Raw genomic sequence first — 17589 nt, 5'->3', positions numbered from 1 at the left:
ACCCTCACACGTTGTGTGTTTTGAATCTTGTTCCCGATCAAGCCTCTGATATATATGACAGAACTCCCAGAGTGCCTTGTTTGCCCGGCACCTTTTACGCCGCGTCAATATGGCTAATACGGATCAACCCATCATCAACACGGCTTTACCCCACAAGGACCAAGCATCCGGGTGACGGGATGCACGGGTTCGGGGATTAATGCCACGAGGTTGATGTACCCCAGCTTTTCTTGGCCGTCTTATATCAGACAAGGCCGGAGTGCAGCTTCTTGAAGAGCAAATCGCTAGATACCTGTCCAAGAGCAAGTCATCATGCGTTACTCCATTCTCTTCACTGCGGCGACAGCAGCCGTTTTATCGGCTGCGGCACCAGCATCGAGTGAGAATGACCAAGAGATCTCCCCCCGTCAAGTCCAATGCGCACCCTTGCCTTTTCCCTTCCCGACCTGGCAACAACTCCCACTCCAGTCCTCGCTCCCTGACCCCTTTTTACCGTTAAAGTACACCACCACCGACAACGCCGCCGGTTCCTCGACCTTTGCCCGCGATGTCATGACCGGCAACGCCCCCAACCGCATCAAATCCCGTGCTGAGTGGTACCAGTGCCGCCAACCCGAGATCCTCCAGCTCCTCCAAGAATACCAATTCGGGTACTACCCCGACCCAACCCAGGAAAAGGTCGAAGCCACCCGGTCAGGCACGACCCTGCAAATCACCGTCACGGGTCCCCAAAACAAACGCGGCTACTTCAGGGCCACCATCCAGCTGCCCTCCGGAGCGAGCAGCTCCCGTCCGGCGCCCGTCGTGATCAACATAGGCGGCATGCAAAACCAGCCCTACCTCCAAGCCGGCATCGCCGTCGCCCAGTTCGACTACACCACCGTGGCCCCCGACAGCAACTCCAAGACGGGAGCCTTTTGGAGCATCTACAACGGCCGCGACATTGGCGTCCTGACCGCCTGGGCCTGGGGCTTCCACCGCACCCTCGACGCGATCCAGCTCACCGTCCCAGAAATCGACCCCTACCGCGTCGGTGTGACTGGCTGCTCCCGTCTGGGGAAAGCCGCCCTGGTCGCGGGGCTGTTTGACAAGCGCATCACCGTCACCATGCCCATGTCTTCTGGCGTTCAGGGGCTGGGACCGTACCGGTACTTTACGCTGTCCGGGCAGGGGGAGAACCTCGAGAACAGCAAGCAGGGTGCCGGGTGGTGGTCGAATTCCAAGCTGGGGAGTTTTATGAACCACCACGAGAACCTGCCCTTTGACGCGCACACCATTGCCGCTGCCATCGCTCCGCGGGCGTTGATTATCGACCAGGGAACGGGCGACCAGTTTGTGAACAGCAAAGGGACGGCAACCGTCATTTTCCCAGCGGCCAAGGTGGTGTATGACTGGCTTGGGGCGGGGGACAAGATTGGAATCAATGTCAGGAGCGGAGGACATTGTGATATGAGCGGATTGTACGTTTTCCGCATGCCTGATCAATTTGTGTGGAAGAAAATGCTGACCGAAGCAGTAACGGGATCCTGCCCTTTGTGCAAAAGATCTTTTTCAACACCACCACCACCAGAAACTTTCACAGCCTGGGCACCTACAACATACCTCTGGCCACATCGTACCCTTGGGCAACTGCCGTTCCGCAGGCGTAGGCTGGGAAATTCAAGATAGCTGTAGCATCATCACTCTCTGCACAATAAACATCATGAATCCAATTATTTGAGAAGAAAATCAATGGTATACGCTGCTTTCAAATCATTACACCCATTTAAATCATATCCAACCATAAACACAAGAAGCAATCATGTACAACCCGCTCAACGAACGTATCAGCAAGAGTTGAGTGGGCAGGCAATCTGTGTGCCCTTGACTGCTCCGTCGACGCCGGCCAGCGTAAGGACAGCGCCCACAACACCACCAAGACCCTCGCCGGCAATGAAACCTGTTTGAACAACACAGTCAGTCACATGTTATGAAACCAAACACTAAAAATAACTCACCAGCTGCCACAGCATAGCCGTAAATGTCCCATGTGCGCATGTTGTACTTCCTCCACAGCGCGGCGATGATGGCACCCAGTAACGCAGCGTTGGCAAACACCGGGGCGGGGATGACCCAGGAGAGGGCGATGGCACCCCAGTTGGGCAGCCACTTGCGGTACTTTTCACGCTCGCCCACCAGGTAAAAATGACGGAAGACGACCTGCGCAACAGACAAGATACCCATGGCAATGGCAAACATGCCGCTGCTAAAGGGAATCTTGACGTTGGGGTCCGTGACAGCCTCGGCCACGGCAGCCCAGGCGGACACGGAGGGGACGTCGAAAGCGCAGTTCTCACCCTCGGCCTCACCTTTCCAGATGCAGGGGTAGGCCGACGTGAAGAGGACAAACAGACCTGGTGCGAGCCACACCGAGACGAAACTGCCAATGCATTGTCCAACCCACTGCTTGATGGGCGATGTGCCGATCAAGAAACCGGTTCTGAAATCACCGACAAGGGCGGCAGCCACATCAGCACCGCCAGAAGCAATACCACCGGCCACCAAGTTGAGCTTCTGGGCATGCTTGATGCTGAAACCACCTCCCGAGGTGGCGGCACCAAAGACGAGCTGCGAGGCCTTGGCGGCGGCCGTCAGGGGGGTCGTGTCGGTAACAGCGCCGATCTGGATGGCGAGGAACGAGAAGAGGAAGGCAAGCAGGATGGCCAACAGGGTAAGACCGGGGTTCATCTCCCACTGGAAGTGGAAGATGATCATGGAGATGACGACCGTCACGAGAAGGCCAACGAGCCACATCCAGTTCTTGACCTGTTGCTCTGGTGGGAAAGGATCCTCAACCATGCTCTCGCTCCTGACCTTGGGTGCGCCGTGCTTGGCGAAGAAGTTGCTGGACTTGCCACGCTTGACCAACATTCCGTTGATGCCACCGCAGCCCTGGTTCCAGATGGTGCTGACGCCGCTCCAAATGACCTTGTACTGGACAAAGAGCTCGGCCATGGACGAGCACACCATGACCATGACACCGGGCCAGAGAAGCCAGTATCGAGGAGAGGGCGTAACCGTGCCGAGGTTCCTGAGGGAGGCAAAACTGTAGTAAGAGTCCCACTGGGGATCCTCAGACAACTGGATGCCGATGCATTCGCCGTAGTGCACGAGCAGGGGACCAATAAGACCCCAGGCAATGACGGCACCGGCAAACATGGAAATGGCGGGGTTGAGACCGATCAAGATGCCGGAACCGATAAAGGCCGGGGTCCATTCAAAATACCAGCCCCAGGATTCAATGTTGAGCGCCCAGCTGGTGTAGCCGCTCCAGATGTGAATCCACGTGAAGAAGTGCCAGTCGTACAGGATGCCGATGGCGTAGTACGAGACGACACGGTGAATCAGAGCTCCCACGAAGCAGATCATGAGGCACTTAAGCTTCTTCATGGCGTCAAGGCTACCGGCAGCGCCGGCGTGCATGGAACGGATGGTAAGAGCGACGGCGGTCGGCGTGGGGAACATGAGCTTCAGCTCACGGGCGACCTGGACAATGAAGAACTTGCGGAGAGGCGTTACGTAGAACAGTCCCACAAAGGAGCAAACCAGGGTGATAGTGAAGATGGCACCAATGTCATCCATGGGCGAGTGGCCCTCGGGCATCACACCGAGACGGTACATGGCGGGGATGGCGGCGACGAAGATGCCGCCGGTACCACCCGCACCCGTCGCGACAGCCTGGACGATGGAGTTTTCCTGCGGACCGAACAAACCGCCGATGATGGGAATCTGCCCACCAGACTTTTCCATAAACTTGAGGATACCATAACCGAAAATGGCACCAAACATGTTGGCGCTGAAGGTGAAGCCAGTTTTGAGACCTGAACATGATGATTAACCAACACGTCTGGAGAAGAGCAGACAAGATCGCTCACCAAGGTACAAGTTGGAAGCAGCGACGAGAGAGCCCAGAATGCAACCAACAACAACGGCTCTGATGGTAAGCGGATTCTCCTCATAGGGAATATCGGCTTCCATCTTCAGCGGCTTCCACAAATCCTCCTCCTCCTCCTCGGCACCGTCGGATCCATGGTCCTTTTCTGAATTCCCAACCGTCAGTTCCGTTTTGAGCTCATTGGGACCTTCGATGGGTGGTTGGCCTTCAGAGAATGGGCGAATGGTGCCCGAGGCCGTGGTGGTCTCGAGCGCCCTCTTCTCCTCGTCAGCCATGGCGGGCGGTGTAGTGTGGTGTGCTGTATGTTGTTGACCACTTCCCCCAGAGGCGATCGGGGCAGTTTTGAAGGGAAATCGTGGAATGCAAGGGAGACAGAAGCCCACGGAACCGCTTGGGGTCGGGCAGCTGGGTATTTAATCATTGTGTTACGTCCCCCAGGAACTCGGCCCCAAGCTTGATCGGCACGCTACACGGTACCTACCTGAGGATTCTCTACTGTCAGTACCATCACCGAGGTTCGAGGCGGGGACCAAGCCGAAAACAGAATGTGCTTTACTCATGTCGGTGGTTATCTGGGGACTTGCTTAGGGCTTGTGTGTCATCCCACCTCGACCATTGCCACAAGAGGCGACCATCAGCTTGATCGCAGGCCACCCTAGAGATAAGCAGCAGAGGCGCCGATGAAACGGTCTGCCGGATGCATATTGGAAGTTGGAGAAAGCTCCTGCGGGCAACCAACCGCAGGCGTTGAACAGATCAACCCATCTATGCACGGCAATGTAGCAGTCCGCCCAGTCGGCCGTCAGTCGATTCGCCGGAGCGACAAGAATTCCCGTAATAGGCAGGTCGGTAGCCCACTAGGTTCTGAGGGGGGAGAGTCATGATATTAAACTCGCTTGTCAGGTCTTGATGGCGCAAGCTGTCTGGCTGCAGACGGCGCGAAGAATTCCCCGCCGATCTGGCAAGTGACATCCCTGGGGGCTTTAGCCTGTTGCTTGCTGCTTCACGCCCGTCTGGGCAGCTGTCTGGGCACCCGTCTGGCGTCTGGGCAACCATCGGTGCAGCCGGCTGTCTCACTGGAATGTTGATGTTGTGACTTGAGCTGATAAGATGTTGGCGCGGCATCAAACGTCAGTGTGCATGGAGTCGATATCTCTGTCATCAAGAGAGGCCGTTATCGCTGCCGGGGGGTGGGCTTCTTGATGGTCAATGTCATTGGCTTTTGATGTCAGGGGAATGGTTTGCGTAAGAAGCTTGGCCATTGCTTCAGTCTGCAACTGCCGCCATGCCGAGAAGAGAAGGAAGCTTGGCCGGCTCATCAATGAGCTTGTCCTGCCCCGCTCCACGTGTAACTCTCGGCTGGTCCCATGTTTCATTGGCCGGGAGAAGGGGTGGACGACCTTGAAGCCAAACGCCATGGAATCGGACCAGACTTCTGGAATCGGCTTGGCGCTGTAGTATCCATCACGTTGAGATTGGGCAGAAGAAAAGGCAAAAGGACGATAGATGACAAAAGTATCCATACCGCTGCTGCTCTTCTCTATGCTCTTGCTCCATCGGGTGTAGTTGAAAGATGATCCCTCAGTGTTATTCTTGGCAAGGGTCGAACCGTGGCCAGTAACTGCACCGCACTTTTGCCATCTACGATTTTGTGTTACGCGAGGGAAAACCCACGTGAAGATCAGGGATGGCAAAGTAGAAGGCTGGATAGGCTGGCGGACAGGTTCCCCCTCATCATGGAAGAGCATGTCCATTGCGAAATGCTATAAAAGTTCCTCCTTCATCAACGCGTTTGATGATGTTGGTGCTGTGGGCGTGTTCTTCACGGTGAAGAGACAAGCCGGACACTGTGTTGTGGGGTTGGAGACTAGGGTGGGCTGCGGGAGCTAAAATCCTTGACGAACGTTGTGAAATGCGGGTCACCCTCCCCGCCTTCCCACCATCCAGACAGTGCTGGCCTATGAAGTGAGTCGATTTGTCCGGAACAAGAAGGTCGCTTGCCTGCTCCTCCTGTGCCACCATCTACATCCTGACCTTTGGGAGCTGCATTGGCAGACAAGAGCAACATTCGCTGTGGCCTTAACGGAAGATCTGATATCCATCTTGACCTTCCCCAAATGCAACTTTGCGGTGGCATATCAGGCGATACCTCTTGAGTTGCAGAGTGGGAAATGGCACCCCAAAATACACATGACAGTCTGGACCTGCGCCGCCGAAGCCGGACCGCCTCAGTGTTGAACGTGGAAGGTAGAACACAAATATCGCTCAATTGTTCCTAAAGTTCTACCCGGGTATTCCCGCCGCCATATCGACACCTTCCCTTTCGCGACCTCTGCACAAGAATTCTCTTCACTAGGAAAGAGAGTGGGCAAGCTTACCTTAATTGCCCTCCGAGACACCCAGATACCTACCTCCAGAGGTTCAGACGCATGGCTGTTACCCTGCGGTGGTAACCTGGTGAAGTACGTGGGTACCTCGAGCCCCCGAGGGGAAGCATCCCTTTCGTGGACTTGAGTTGCTGTTTTGAACAAGGGTGAAGTTGTTTCTTGGAATCCTGGATTCAACGTGGCTTTCCACTGACATATTCTGAGACCTTTCTGCTAACTTTGTCCTTGATGCTTGCCTACGATGCACACGCAAAATGTCCCTACACTAAGGTGCCAGCTAAGTACCCAGAATTTGTCACCTTGGTATTGCGAGCATCCATCCCCACCTACCATCGACCACCATCTTGGGTCTCTTGCGAGAATGATCGCCGTCATTAAACTTTGGACTGCATCTGCAGGGTCGCTTTGCAGCAACTTCGACCGTGACTGCACGGGTCCAAGCACTCGACCTTAATATCCACCCGGCCAGGGCGCTGGGACGAAACAGACTCCCGTCGACAGTGCTATAAACATCAAATTGTATGCATACCCGAAATCCCGTCCAGTCACTCGGATCTATGAACACCTTGGTTGCTCTCATTGAAGATGTCCGTGCCATGCTTTTCAAACCAACCAAACAAGACAATTCCCCTCGAAGTGATGCGTCTTCAGCAAAAAGATCATGGCCACGGCGATCGGGCCAAGTCTACACAGGGTGTTTGCTCTCGTGGTGTGGCCCGGAGGACGAGGTCACACGAAACCTATGAGATTAAGATGGACGTTAGACAGAGAGTGACCCCCTTGTTCTTTCTCTTCTTTTGATTCCATCAACAGCATGTGCTTGCAAACCTGAACACGAAAAGGTCCGACATGCTTCCGAATCGAGCCTCGGTGTAGTTGCCTTGTCCGTCACAGGAGGCATCGCGTACCACAACCTATATCTAAAATCCGAGGCAAACAGAACACAACAGAAGGTACCACTCATTCAAGGCGCACTGCTTTGCTGGAAGCGGGCCTAAGCTGTCCCGGCCGCAAGACCTATCCCGGGACCCTCCATGGGCAGGTCCACGAGAAAAGGCGTTCTTTCCTTTTCTATTCGCGAGTTCCATAAGTAGAAATTGTTTCTGTTTGACAATTATCCTCGCCTCTCATTCTTGGTATCCGACCACTCCAACACAGTTGGTCGCCCGGCATGGCGATCATCAAGTCTCTCATTTTCGCAGGTCTCTTGACCGCTTCCACCGCATTAGCACCGGTCGCCGTCGGCAACACGGTCCAAAAGGGCACAGCATCGTTGACACAGGTGCACAACCCCAAGTTCGTACGCAACGGCCCACTTGAGCTTGAAAGAACACTGCGCAAGTACGGCGCGCCTGTTCCGCACGACCTAAAGGCGGCAGTCAAACGGGTTCGGAGAGCAAGAAACCAAAAGCGTGCCGAAATCGAGGGAGCAGACGATGACGATGACGATGACGATGACGATGACGATGAAAATGACAGAGGCAGCGTCCAGAACTCACCCAAGTCATACGATGTCGAATACCTGATGCCCGTTTCCCTTGGCACACCCGCTCAACAGCTCAACCTCGACCTTGACACGGGGTCCAGTGATTTCTGGGTCTTTAGCACATTGCTCAAGGAGAGCATGATCAACGGGCAGACTCTTTATGACCCCAACGCGAGTACCACGGCGGACAAGATGGAGGGATACTCGTGGAAGATCACGTACGGGGACCAGAGCTACTCGAGCGGGGATGTCTACGTCGACACAGTCACCATTGGTGACTTGACGGTGTCGACTCAGGCTGTGGAAGCAGCCAGGGAGGTCTCGGAAGAGTTCACAGCCGACTCTGACAATGACGGCTTGGTGGGCCTAGGCTTTGGCATCATCAACACGGTGATGCCCTACAAGCAAAAGACTTTTTTTGAAAAAGCCATGCCCGGGCTTGACTCGCCGGTGTTTACGGCTGATCTCAAGTCTGGCGCCCGTAAGTCACGACCCCTGCAATTGCTGTTCCGTACTAACCTGATACACAGCTGGCCGCTACAACTTTGGGTACATCGACGACGGGGCCTACACGGGGAACATTACATATGTTCCAGTTAACAGCAGCGACGGCTTCTGGAGCTGGGTGTCGCCCGGGTTCCAAGTTGGCACGACGGGCAGCTTCAACAATACACGCATTCACGGCATTGCGGACACGGGTACTACCCTGCTCCTTTTGCCCGAGGGCGTATGTGAAGCTTTTTATGGCCGGATTGCCAGCGCCAAGTACGATGCCTCTCAAGGCGGATACACGTTTGAGTGTAACGACTCGACGACTCCCGACTTTTACTTTGGGACCGGGAACGGTCAGATGATCAGGATTCCAGGCAGTTACCTCGCGTACTCGAAAATCGACACCAGTAGTTTGAGGTGCTTCGGAGGGATGCAGAGTGACAGCGGTGTCGGGTTTACCATCTGGGGCGATATAGCCCTCAAAGCAGCCTTTATCGTGTTTGACCAGGGGAGTGAGCGGTTGGGCTGGGCCGAGAAGTCTCTCTACTAGTGTCGAAAGGAAGAACTTGAGGATTTTGGCACCAACATTCCATGTATCAAGAAAACAATCCATAACGATGATCTGATGTGCAAAGTGGATGCTGGGTGGATGTGTTGCCAAGCGGGACCGTGCGATGACATGCAGATAGGTGCGCTAGCCTCTTGCAATATAGGAAGGATCACGAGCACCCGAGAAGGCGGCTTCAAAAGGTGGGAATAAAAATAAAGTCGCAGGTGCAGTCGCAGGTGCAGTTGTGTCACGGCAGGCGCATCTCCGGACGGATCCTCAAAAACCAAGCCAACACGAAAGGAGCGGATGCCAACAATTTTGAGAAGGAAATGATGGTGGTGGCGCCTGGAATCCGATCTTGTTGGCCAAAGCAGGGGTTTTCAGCTGGCCTGGTGTTTTCTCAAACGGCTTTTCAGCTTGGACGAGATCCTGGTATTTCTCCGATTGGCTGCCCGTGGGAGTGCCATCCCTACTGCCCGCAAAAAGAAAGCGAGTGACAGCAAGCAGCCACACACACCGCCAACAGACGCGCCTGGAGCCGCATGATTTCTCGGTAAGCTGTGATTTTTACCCAATCTGGACATCCTTTTCTCGCCATGCCTTCATCAGTGTCTGACCTCAAATTCGGCAAGGAGAGCGGACGACCACCGCCAACTACGGGGTTAGGGTTGCATGTGGAGATGATCTGAGGGAATTTGGATCGCAATGACGATCAGGGTCCACGCCCATCTCCCCCCATCTCCACTATCAGATGAAGGGAAATTCCAGAAGATTTCTTGGAAAGACTCCATCGACAATCGCTGCCCAGCTGGGCTGTGGGTGGTGAGTCGTGACGGCGTCTCATGATGGCCATCTTGCGCTGTTGCAAACGCTGCCAGCGAAACAGGGGTCTCGAACCATGCAGCTCCGCCAAGCGCCTCAACCATGCGGTGCGCCTGCTGGCACCAGCAGCACTAGGCTCGATCCGGGGAGCTCGGTGATGCTTATTTCGCGGGCTTGGGGGAATTTCGACGAGAACCCGTGTAACAGTCAGCCAGCCTCGAACAGGTTTGGGCCACCTGCACCACTGCTAGTGTGGTACTAGTCATAAAGTATTCAGGTCGCCATGGAAATTCCGGCTCAGGAGGACCTGCAAGTTCAGGCTCAGTTGCCCGAGAGCAGGAAAATTGTCTCATGTCTTTGTTTCTCCGTTTACCCAGTCTCTAGTGTGTGAGATTATCGATCCGTTTTGCGCCCATCCACCTAGGAGCTGGGGCCAGCCTGGGAAATGTCTAGCAGTCTCAGCTGGGGTTGGAAAGTTGCTAGGAACCATTGTATTACATGCTAGGAGCTAGCTTCGCCACCACCATCACCAACCTACCCACCCTGCCGGTTCTAGCGCCCCCCCCCCCCCGCCTCCTTTATTTACATATACCAATGAACAACCCGCCAGATCAAGAGAATGCGGCTGAACAGCAACTCGTCCGGGTTTCTTTTCAACAACGTCAGGTCGAACGATCAAACACCATCCCGACTTTTGCACGACACATACACTGCTTTCGACTACAACACCCGCTGCAGGGCACACCGCCGTCGGGAGGGAAACCAAAAAGGGCGAGATTAACCGACCAAGCCAAGGAAAAGGTACTGGGCGTGAGAAGACAGGGTGCTTGCTTGCGGTGTAGGATGCTCAAGATTGAGGTTTGTGTCTGGAGATCTCAATCATTCACTCATGGTGACTAACATGCTTACAAAAGTGCTCGCTTGAGAATCCCTGCCAAGCCTGCCTCACCTCGGCCCTCAAGGGGACAGAGAGAAAAGTCCTCAGCTGGAGCTACTGCATCCGGACGAGGTTTGTCGACGTTGACATTTTTCAGGTTCAGTCGGGACCACAGAAGATGAGGACAGAAACCCTGATGCTCAAGATGGGCGCTTTGCTCGGGAGGATTGCACAGCCGGCCAAGTTTGCCAGTCTCGACGAGCCGTCTTTCAACCAAAAGATTACGAGGTGGTTGCTGGATGAAGCATATACGGTGCCAGAACTTCAAGGAGGAAGTATGGTGGCCGGCATGTGTGCGAATCTGCTAGGGTTGTCGTTCGCCTCGGAGGACGGGTCAAAAAAGGAAAAGGAGATGGAGGAGTTGACGCATGATTTCCGGAGGTTTCTGATGACTGCTTCGATGCGGTATTCCAACTTTGAGTCCAAGTTGGCGGGCATGGTCACACAACAGGAGGCTTGGACAGCAGGGAGGATGTCGGGGTCGAGAATGCTGTTGGCGTTGGATAAGCTACTGACACCACAGTACTTGGGGAAGCTGTCGAGAGAAAGCTGCCAGGTTCTGTTCCTGATCGTGCTGGGAGCTGTGTTGGGGGTTGGTTACTCGAGCAAGAGCATGGGGCAAGAGATGGAGCGACAATCCGAGGCTGGCATGCAGGTGGAAGATTGGGAGTTTCAGCAGAGCCCGACACTTTGGCTGGCGATGCGGGATCACTTGTGTCAGATGCTGGCCCATCACCTGATCTATCTCGGCGGTTTGCTCGGCATCAAGATGGACGCGGAAATGGAGAGAAGAGTGATTGAATGGGCCGGTAAAGGGTGGGGGAGGATCACACCAACTTTGCTCGGGGAAACGGATGGGTCCCAGGCCAAAGGGTATGTTTGGGGCCACGGAATCTTAACGCCACCAAGCGAGGAGATGCAGGGAATCGAGCGCAGCAGCAGAGGAAAGATGGCGGATTCGAACCCCGTGTATTGGGACGAGTCAACACCGAGAGCGGAACGACCTTTTGAACCCCCACCGCCCCTGGTTGCTGTGCCTTTTGACTCTGAAATCTCACAATTCCAGAGCGAAAGCTTGTACAGCTGGGATCAGAACCCGACATCTTATCTGGAGATGGACATGCCATCTGCCGAGCCAGAGAGCTATGATCGACAGTCCCATCCTGTACATTATTCAAAGGAACTAGGGAATCAAATGGGATTTCCCTTGAGAACAAACACCGAGCCATGTTACAAAACTCCAAGTAAGAAGATGCTGCTTTTTGTCCCGAGAGAAAAGAGAAATGTTGACCAAGAAACAGGCTTTGAACAAACAAGAGGAGTCAAGAAGAGGAGGACAATGTGGATTGTTAGGACGGTCGATACCGGTCCGGAATACGGGAGAATCAACGTCTATGCCAAGTTGAGGGGACATGGGCGAAACGGGAGAGCGGATTTTTCAAGCTTGGAGACCTTGACTGGATTTGTTTAAATGACTTATTTTCCTTTCAATTTGTTTTCTGATGATGATACGAGTCATGATACCTTTTTTTTTATATAGTTTGGGAAGATATCCGGAGTGGAAATGGGAGCACACGAAAGGAAGGGAATATTCAGTTCGCGTACATAGCATACAGGCAACGGTGTATGACTACAATTCAAAGTCCAATACCACAACATTCCTCGTTCCTGGATCTATGTCATTTGATGATTTGGTATCAGCCAAGACCATCAACGACAACACGTTATCGTTCTCCAACCGTGGCAGGTCAACCAGTGGTTCACCCCTGAGCCCTTCTCCAGACCAAACCTCTTCATGAGCAGTATACCCACTGCTTTTGGTTGCCCTTTCAATATACACACGTCCATTTTCTGCATCGGGAAGAATGATGATTACATCCCCGGTTTTCGAAACAGCCAGTCTTCCCCTGGTGCTGCCATATACTGGTCGGAGCAGAAATTCAGACCAAATTCCTGGATATTCATGTTAGCTTTGATAGCAACGCCAAAGGAAACCAGACGCACCATCATCACCCGGCGCCTTGTAATAATGTCTCCAGTGGACGGCTTCCACGCCGCTCCTGTTGTTCGATCCAACTGGCAAGGAACTCCTGTTCAAAACATGGACACCGCCGTCCAGATCAACGACTTGAGATTCCTGATTCGTGAGACCTGATCTTTTAGGGATGCGAAAAACAACGATCCCCTCGCTGTTGTTATCGATAGTGCTAATCCCCAGGTCTCTTGACGCAATCTCTTTGCCCTGGCCATTCTTCCATGTTTTTCCGAGGCCGTCGCTGTAAGCATAACATAAATCATGATTGTTCTCCGCTCCGTTGGGCCCAGCCTGCTGCTTGTGCTTGGCGTCTGCGAGATCATCCCATCCGTCATAGTGGACAAAACCACGGTAGACCCATGTCAAATGCAGTCTGCCCGAGCGGTAGCTCAGGCCGTGGATATACGGATTGCTTTGAATCCCAGTGAGATGCTGGCCAAGGTAGGAGCAACGGCCAGAGGAAGAAGAATAGACATAAAGATGGTCGTTTCCCAGACCTGCTTTGCCGTCTCTGAGCGTAAAAAGAAGATCAGAATCGGCCGCACAGAACCGGGGGTAGGTGACGTAATGGAAGGGTTTGTGAGACGCAGGGAGCCCGGGAAGGTAGTCGAGCGTTGTTGTAAAGTGGGAGCTTATCCAGGCGAACTCGGTGGGCTTCAAGGCAAGATCTCGACACGAGTAACGATAGCGAAGCCTAGATCGGTGTCAACGAATGTACCTACTATTCACCACATGGACCACTTTGGCATACACATCACAATGATGATCATATGATAGATGAATTGTGCCGTCACCAGGAGAGATGCCTAGCTGAACGGTATTGTGGCCGTCATCAACTGTCTGGGGGTAGTCTGTCAATGCCAGCACCTCCCAGCCTCCCGGATTATCGTGTGGGGGTTCTAGGAGCCGCCTCCTGGCGAGGTGCACATAAAGCGGTTCGGCGACATCTGGAAGGGGGCTGCAAAAAGCAGCATACTGCCAGCCTTGAAACGTGACGATGGCATCCTGCTGAAAGGCATAACAATTGATTCTGCATTTGCGGTTGGTGGGATCTGAACCCAGCACCGTGTAGGTGGGACGTGAAAGCATTCTCGTGATGGGTGTCAGACCGGGTACATGGAATTCGGTGAAGCGATCAGCATGAATTCAACGGGCAGTAAACAGCTACTGGCTGTATCTTCCATGCCTCCTCTGTCAGATGATCAGCTATAGTAGGCGCGTTGCTGACTGGCCTGGTCCGAAGTGGATGGTCTTTTCTCATTCGTGGAGAAATTCCTGGATGAAGTCACTAAGGATGGCAGCCAGAGTGAGTGAGCACTGAGCAACACCCTGGCCCGGCGTTGTGGGACGAGCAGCATCGGGCAAAGATGCCATGTGTGAGCTGGTCTTGATTGTCACCCTCTGGAGGTCTGGCTAAATTGGACCCCTCGTCTCGAACCGCTTGATGTGCAACTCTGGGTAACTGGAGAAGGTCTGGATGCTGAATGTTAGACCTGTCGTCGACTTGTCGGGTTTTGGATATTTTGTTAAGAGAAGACGAGTATTTTTCCATAGCGCATGAAAGGGAATGCTCTTTCCTTCCGCAGGTTGTGAAGCTCCTTTTCCCTCTGGTGGAAATAAGGGCCTTGGAGCAAGAGCAGGTCGTACCTGACCTTAATCGCCCCTTCCCCCAACGATAACAAGAGCTGGTCCAGGTTCCCCGCATCCCGCATCACCCCCTGTCAGACTCAGCCAAGAGAGCCAAGTCGGTCGCACACCACCGAGAACATCCCGACCCTTGAACTACTCCAACTGCCATACTACGAATAGGCTAATACCGAGCGGCACTGGAAGCGACCATACCTTATCTTCACCTTTCCCGATTGGCATGATGAGACCCTCAGTTAATGTCTCCTTCAAAGATCGTCTCGGAATTCATAGACCTCAGCATCTCAACGTCAAATTCCATGCTCACAACGCATTCTCTCTCTCAAGCCATCAGATATCTCCCCTTCAATATCGCGTCCGTGGCCAAGACTCAAGAGATCTCTGGCGCTCAAAGTTGCCGTCTTGGCAACGGGACAAGAAAACCGTTGTTTATATGTACTCGGCTTTTTGTAGCAGCACCCACTCTGGCCGCAACCTCAACCTCCTCTTCTTGGTGGAAAAAAGGACAACCTTGGGGCTTTACCGTGCCAGTGCAAGGTAGCGAAAGCATGGCAGACCAGCCTCTACAGATGCCCATCCAACGACATGCGTCCATCTCTCGCCTGCTCTAGCCCCCCTGCTCTCACACACCATTCGCTGCAAGACTTTTTCTGTATCCCGAGTGCACAGTCGCCCCATGATCTCCTTGAGAGGCTGCTTCTCCGCATCCCCAGACGGTGGCAGCAGGCATGGGAGCCAACACATTCGCCAATCAGGCGAGAAACAAGCCAGAGACAGACCCGTTCACCCGTCCAGATCCTAGATGGCTGCGGTGCAACTACAAAAAGGCCCGGGATGGAGCATCCCGTCGTGTTCCAGTCTCTTGTTGCAATCTGGTCCTCGCGGTGCTGTTTTCCTTTTGCTTGTTAGCAGCAAACGCCAGGAGCTGAGCTCTCAACTCCAGGCTTGATTGCATCTCATTCAAATCACGAGGATCACCGTCAGATCGCTGCCCACCATGGGTCTTTCACAAAAGATCCTCCGCAAGATCGTGCGGAACGAGGCCATGGCCACGGATCCTGCCGAGATCTACGGATGGAGGGTGTACCTGCTTGCTTGTTCGGTAAGACTTTTGTTTATCTGGCTTGATCAGACACTTACCACGATGTTGTGTATAGGCCTGCTTTGGTGCCATGTCTTTTGGCTGGGACTCTTCAGTCATCGGCGGTGTTATCGTCCTGCCCCCCTTCGTTCGAGACTTTGGCCTCGGTGACCGCAATTCCGTCGCTACCGCCAATCTCGCCGCCAACATCGTCTCGACCCTTCAAGCTGGTTGCTTCCTCGGTGCGCTCATCGCTTCGCCTCTCACAGATCGATTCGGCCGCAAATGGTGCCTCATCGCAACCTCTCTGGTTATTATCATCGGTGTCATCATGCAAGCTGCTGCCTCTGGGAAGCTGGCGGCCATGTACGTCGGTCGATTCGTGGCTGGTGTTGGTGTTGGAGCTGCTTCAGCCGTGAACCCGATCTATGTGTCCGAGAACTCGCCCCGCGCCATTCGTGGACTCCTTACCGGCCTATACCAGCTGTTTATCGTCACGGGGGGCATGATTGCCTTTTGGATCAACTATTCCGTCTCGATTCACTTCCCGGATGGCCCTATCATGTACATCTTTCCGCTCGCCATTCAGGCCCTACCTGCTGCGCTCCTGTGTGGGTGCATGCTTCTCTGCCACGAGTCGCCTCGTTGGCTGGCACGACAGGACAGATGGGAGGACTGCAAGCGCATCTTGTCCAACATCCGCAACCTGCCACCCACACACCCGTACGTCCAAGAGGAGTTTCAAGAAATCGTCGACCAGCTGGAGCAGGATCGGCGCCTCATTGGCGATGCCACCTACTGGAAGTTGCAAAAGGAGATGTGGACAATCCCTGGTAACCGCAAGCGCGTACTTATCAGCATTACCTTGATGATTTGCCAGCAAATGACGGGCACCAACGCCATCAACACCTACGCACCAACCATCTTCCAGAACCTCGGTCTGACTGGCACTTCTACCTCGCTTTTCAGCACTGGCATCTATGGTATTGTCAAGGTGGTCAGCTGCATTTGCTTCCTGCTCTTCATGGCCGATTCCCTCGGACGCAGGCGCTCGCTGTTGTGGACTAGTATCGCCCAAGGCCTTGCCATGTTCTACATTGGCTTGTATGTGCGCATTTCACCGCCCAGGGCTGGTGAGGAGGTTCCCCCGGCCGGGTACTTTGCGCTCGTGTCCATCTTTTTGTTTGCTGCGTACGTACTCACCTTGATCCTCTCGGTTGTCTCGTATGAACTGACAGAGCAACAGATTCTTCCAATTCGGTTGGGGACCTGCTTGCTGGATTTTGGCATCCGAAATTCCCGCCGCTCGTCTTCGGTCTCTCAACGTCTCGTACGCTGCCGCCACTCAATGGCTCTTCAACTTTGTTGTTGCCCGTGCTGTACCAACCATGTTGGTGACTGTCGGAAGTGACGGTTATGGGTAGGCGTCTCTTGATATGACCAGTCAAATGATTACTAACCGAAAATTTAGAACATACCTCATCTTTGGCAGCTTCTGCTTTTCCATGTTTGTGTTTGTCTGGTTCTTCATCCCAGAAACCAAGGGCGTCTCTCTCGAGGCCATGGACCAACTGTTTGGCGTGACCGAGGCCCCAGAGAAGGCGTCGGTGGATGGAGATGATGTCCAAGAGACATCCGAAAAGGACACCAAGGTTCAGCAAAAAGAAATCATTTAGACCCGGGCAGGATGTTGTTGCAAGTGGTAGAAACTCATTAGGAACTCAATGATGAATGAATGAGCATGTTTGATTCATTGTCCACGCTTTGACGACCTTCCTGCTTGGTGTTGTCTCCGTTGTAGGTTTTCTGCCTGTTTCCAAACACTGCTGATTGATTGGATCATAGTAAACATTATTTCAAATCAAAGAGAAGCCTTTCAGGGGGGTTACATCTCGGAGGATGAGCTCAGAGGCACGACGTGGTGAAGTGGCAGAGGTCCTTCAGGCTGTTGTTCGCCCACCGGCCGGGATCACTTGATTTGTGAAACGGGATCTCTGATTTGCTGCCGATCACTTGCCGCTCGACGATAGTTGGAGGAGTTGATCAGTGCAAATACTCTATATAACACATGGATGGCAAGGGTGATGCCTCATATGGACTTTATCCGGAGAGCAACCATGAACGACAGATCAGCGAGACTCTGTATGACCAGTTTGAGAAGGAGGGAATAGTAGACAAAAATAAGATGATAAAATCCCAAGCCTCTCCCTCTGTTTTT

General features: G+C 53.6%; 7 protein-coding genes across 7 annotated transcripts; 4 read left to right on the top strand and 3 right to left on the bottom strand.

Moving 5' to 3' along the window:
* The first annotated feature begins 290 nt into the window (after positions 1–290).
* Positions 291–1715, top strand: QC764_100780 (uncharacterized protein). The gene is made up of 2 exons (XM_062941299.1): positions 291–1460; positions 1517–1715. The coding sequence occupies exons 1-2, from the start codon at positions 313–315 to the stop codon at positions 1647–1649; spliced, it is 1281 nt and encodes a 426-aa protein (XP_062804054.1). The 5' UTR covers positions 291–312; the 3' UTR covers positions 1650–1715.
* Positions 1716–4209, bottom strand: QC764_100790 (uncharacterized protein; the record flags this gene model as incomplete). The annotated part of the gene is made up of 3 exons (XM_062941300.1): positions 1716–1939; positions 1998–3860; positions 3915–4209. 3 exons carry the CDS (start codon positions 4207–4209, stop codon positions 1827–1829), a joined length of 2271 nt encoding a protein of 756 aa, XP_062804053.1. The 3' UTR covers positions 1716–1826.
* Positions 4210–5058: 849 nt separating this feature from the next.
* Positions 5059–5688, bottom strand: QC764_0000250 (uncharacterized protein; the record flags this gene model as incomplete). The annotated part of the gene is made up of 2 exons (XM_062939671.1): positions 5059–5114; positions 5460–5688. The coding sequence occupies 2 exons, from the start codon at positions 5686–5688 to the stop codon at positions 5059–5061; spliced, it is 285 nt and encodes a 94-aa protein (XP_062804052.1).
* Positions 5689–7492: 1804 nt separating this feature from the next.
* Positions 7493–8849, top strand: QC764_100800 (uncharacterized protein; the record flags this gene model as incomplete). The annotated part of the gene is made up of 2 exons (XM_062941301.1): positions 7493–8288; positions 8338–8849. The coding sequence occupies 2 exons, from the start codon at positions 7493–7495 to the stop codon at positions 8847–8849; spliced, it is 1308 nt and encodes a 435-aa protein (XP_062804051.1).
* A 1150-nt stretch (positions 8850–9999) lies between these two features.
* QC764_100810 (uncharacterized protein) lies at positions 10000–12230 on the top strand. Its single transcript, XM_062941302.1, has 2 exons — positions 10000–10529; positions 10586–12230. Exons 1-2 carry the CDS (start codon positions 10170–10172, stop codon positions 12077–12079), a joined length of 1854 nt encoding a protein of 617 aa, XP_062804050.1. The 5' UTR covers positions 10000–10169; the 3' UTR covers positions 12080–12230.
* An 8-nt stretch (positions 12231–12238) lies between these two features.
* On the bottom strand, positions 12239–13732 carry QC764_100820 (uncharacterized protein; the record flags this gene model as incomplete). The annotated part of the gene is made up of 3 exons (XM_062941303.1): positions 12239–12561; positions 12613–13337; positions 13395–13732. 3 exons carry the CDS (start codon positions 13730–13732, stop codon positions 12239–12241), a joined length of 1386 nt encoding a protein of 461 aa, XP_062804049.1.
* Positions 13733–14160: 428 nt separating this feature from the next.
* QC764_100830 (uncharacterized protein) lies at positions 14161–17047 on the top strand (the record flags this gene model as incomplete). Its single annotated transcript, XM_062941304.1, has 4 exons — positions 14161–15392; positions 15448–16562; positions 16618–16791; positions 16843–17047. The coding sequence occupies exons 1-4, from the start codon at positions 15288–15290 to the stop codon at positions 17045–17047; spliced, it is 1599 nt and encodes a 532-aa protein (XP_062804048.1). The 5' UTR covers positions 14161–15287.
* Positions 17048–17589: the final 542 nt, after the last annotated feature.

The sequence above is a fragment of the Podospora pseudoanserina genome, chromosome 1, assembly GCF_035222485.1.
Source record: "Podospora pseudoanserina strain CBS 124.78 chromosome 1, whole genome shotgun sequence".
NCBI lineage: Eukaryota > Fungi > Ascomycota > Sordariomycetes > Sordariales > Podosporaceae > Podospora > Podospora pseudoanserina.
Note: the sequence above shows the minus strand (reverse complement) of the source record. Positions and strands in the feature narration are given on the sequence as shown.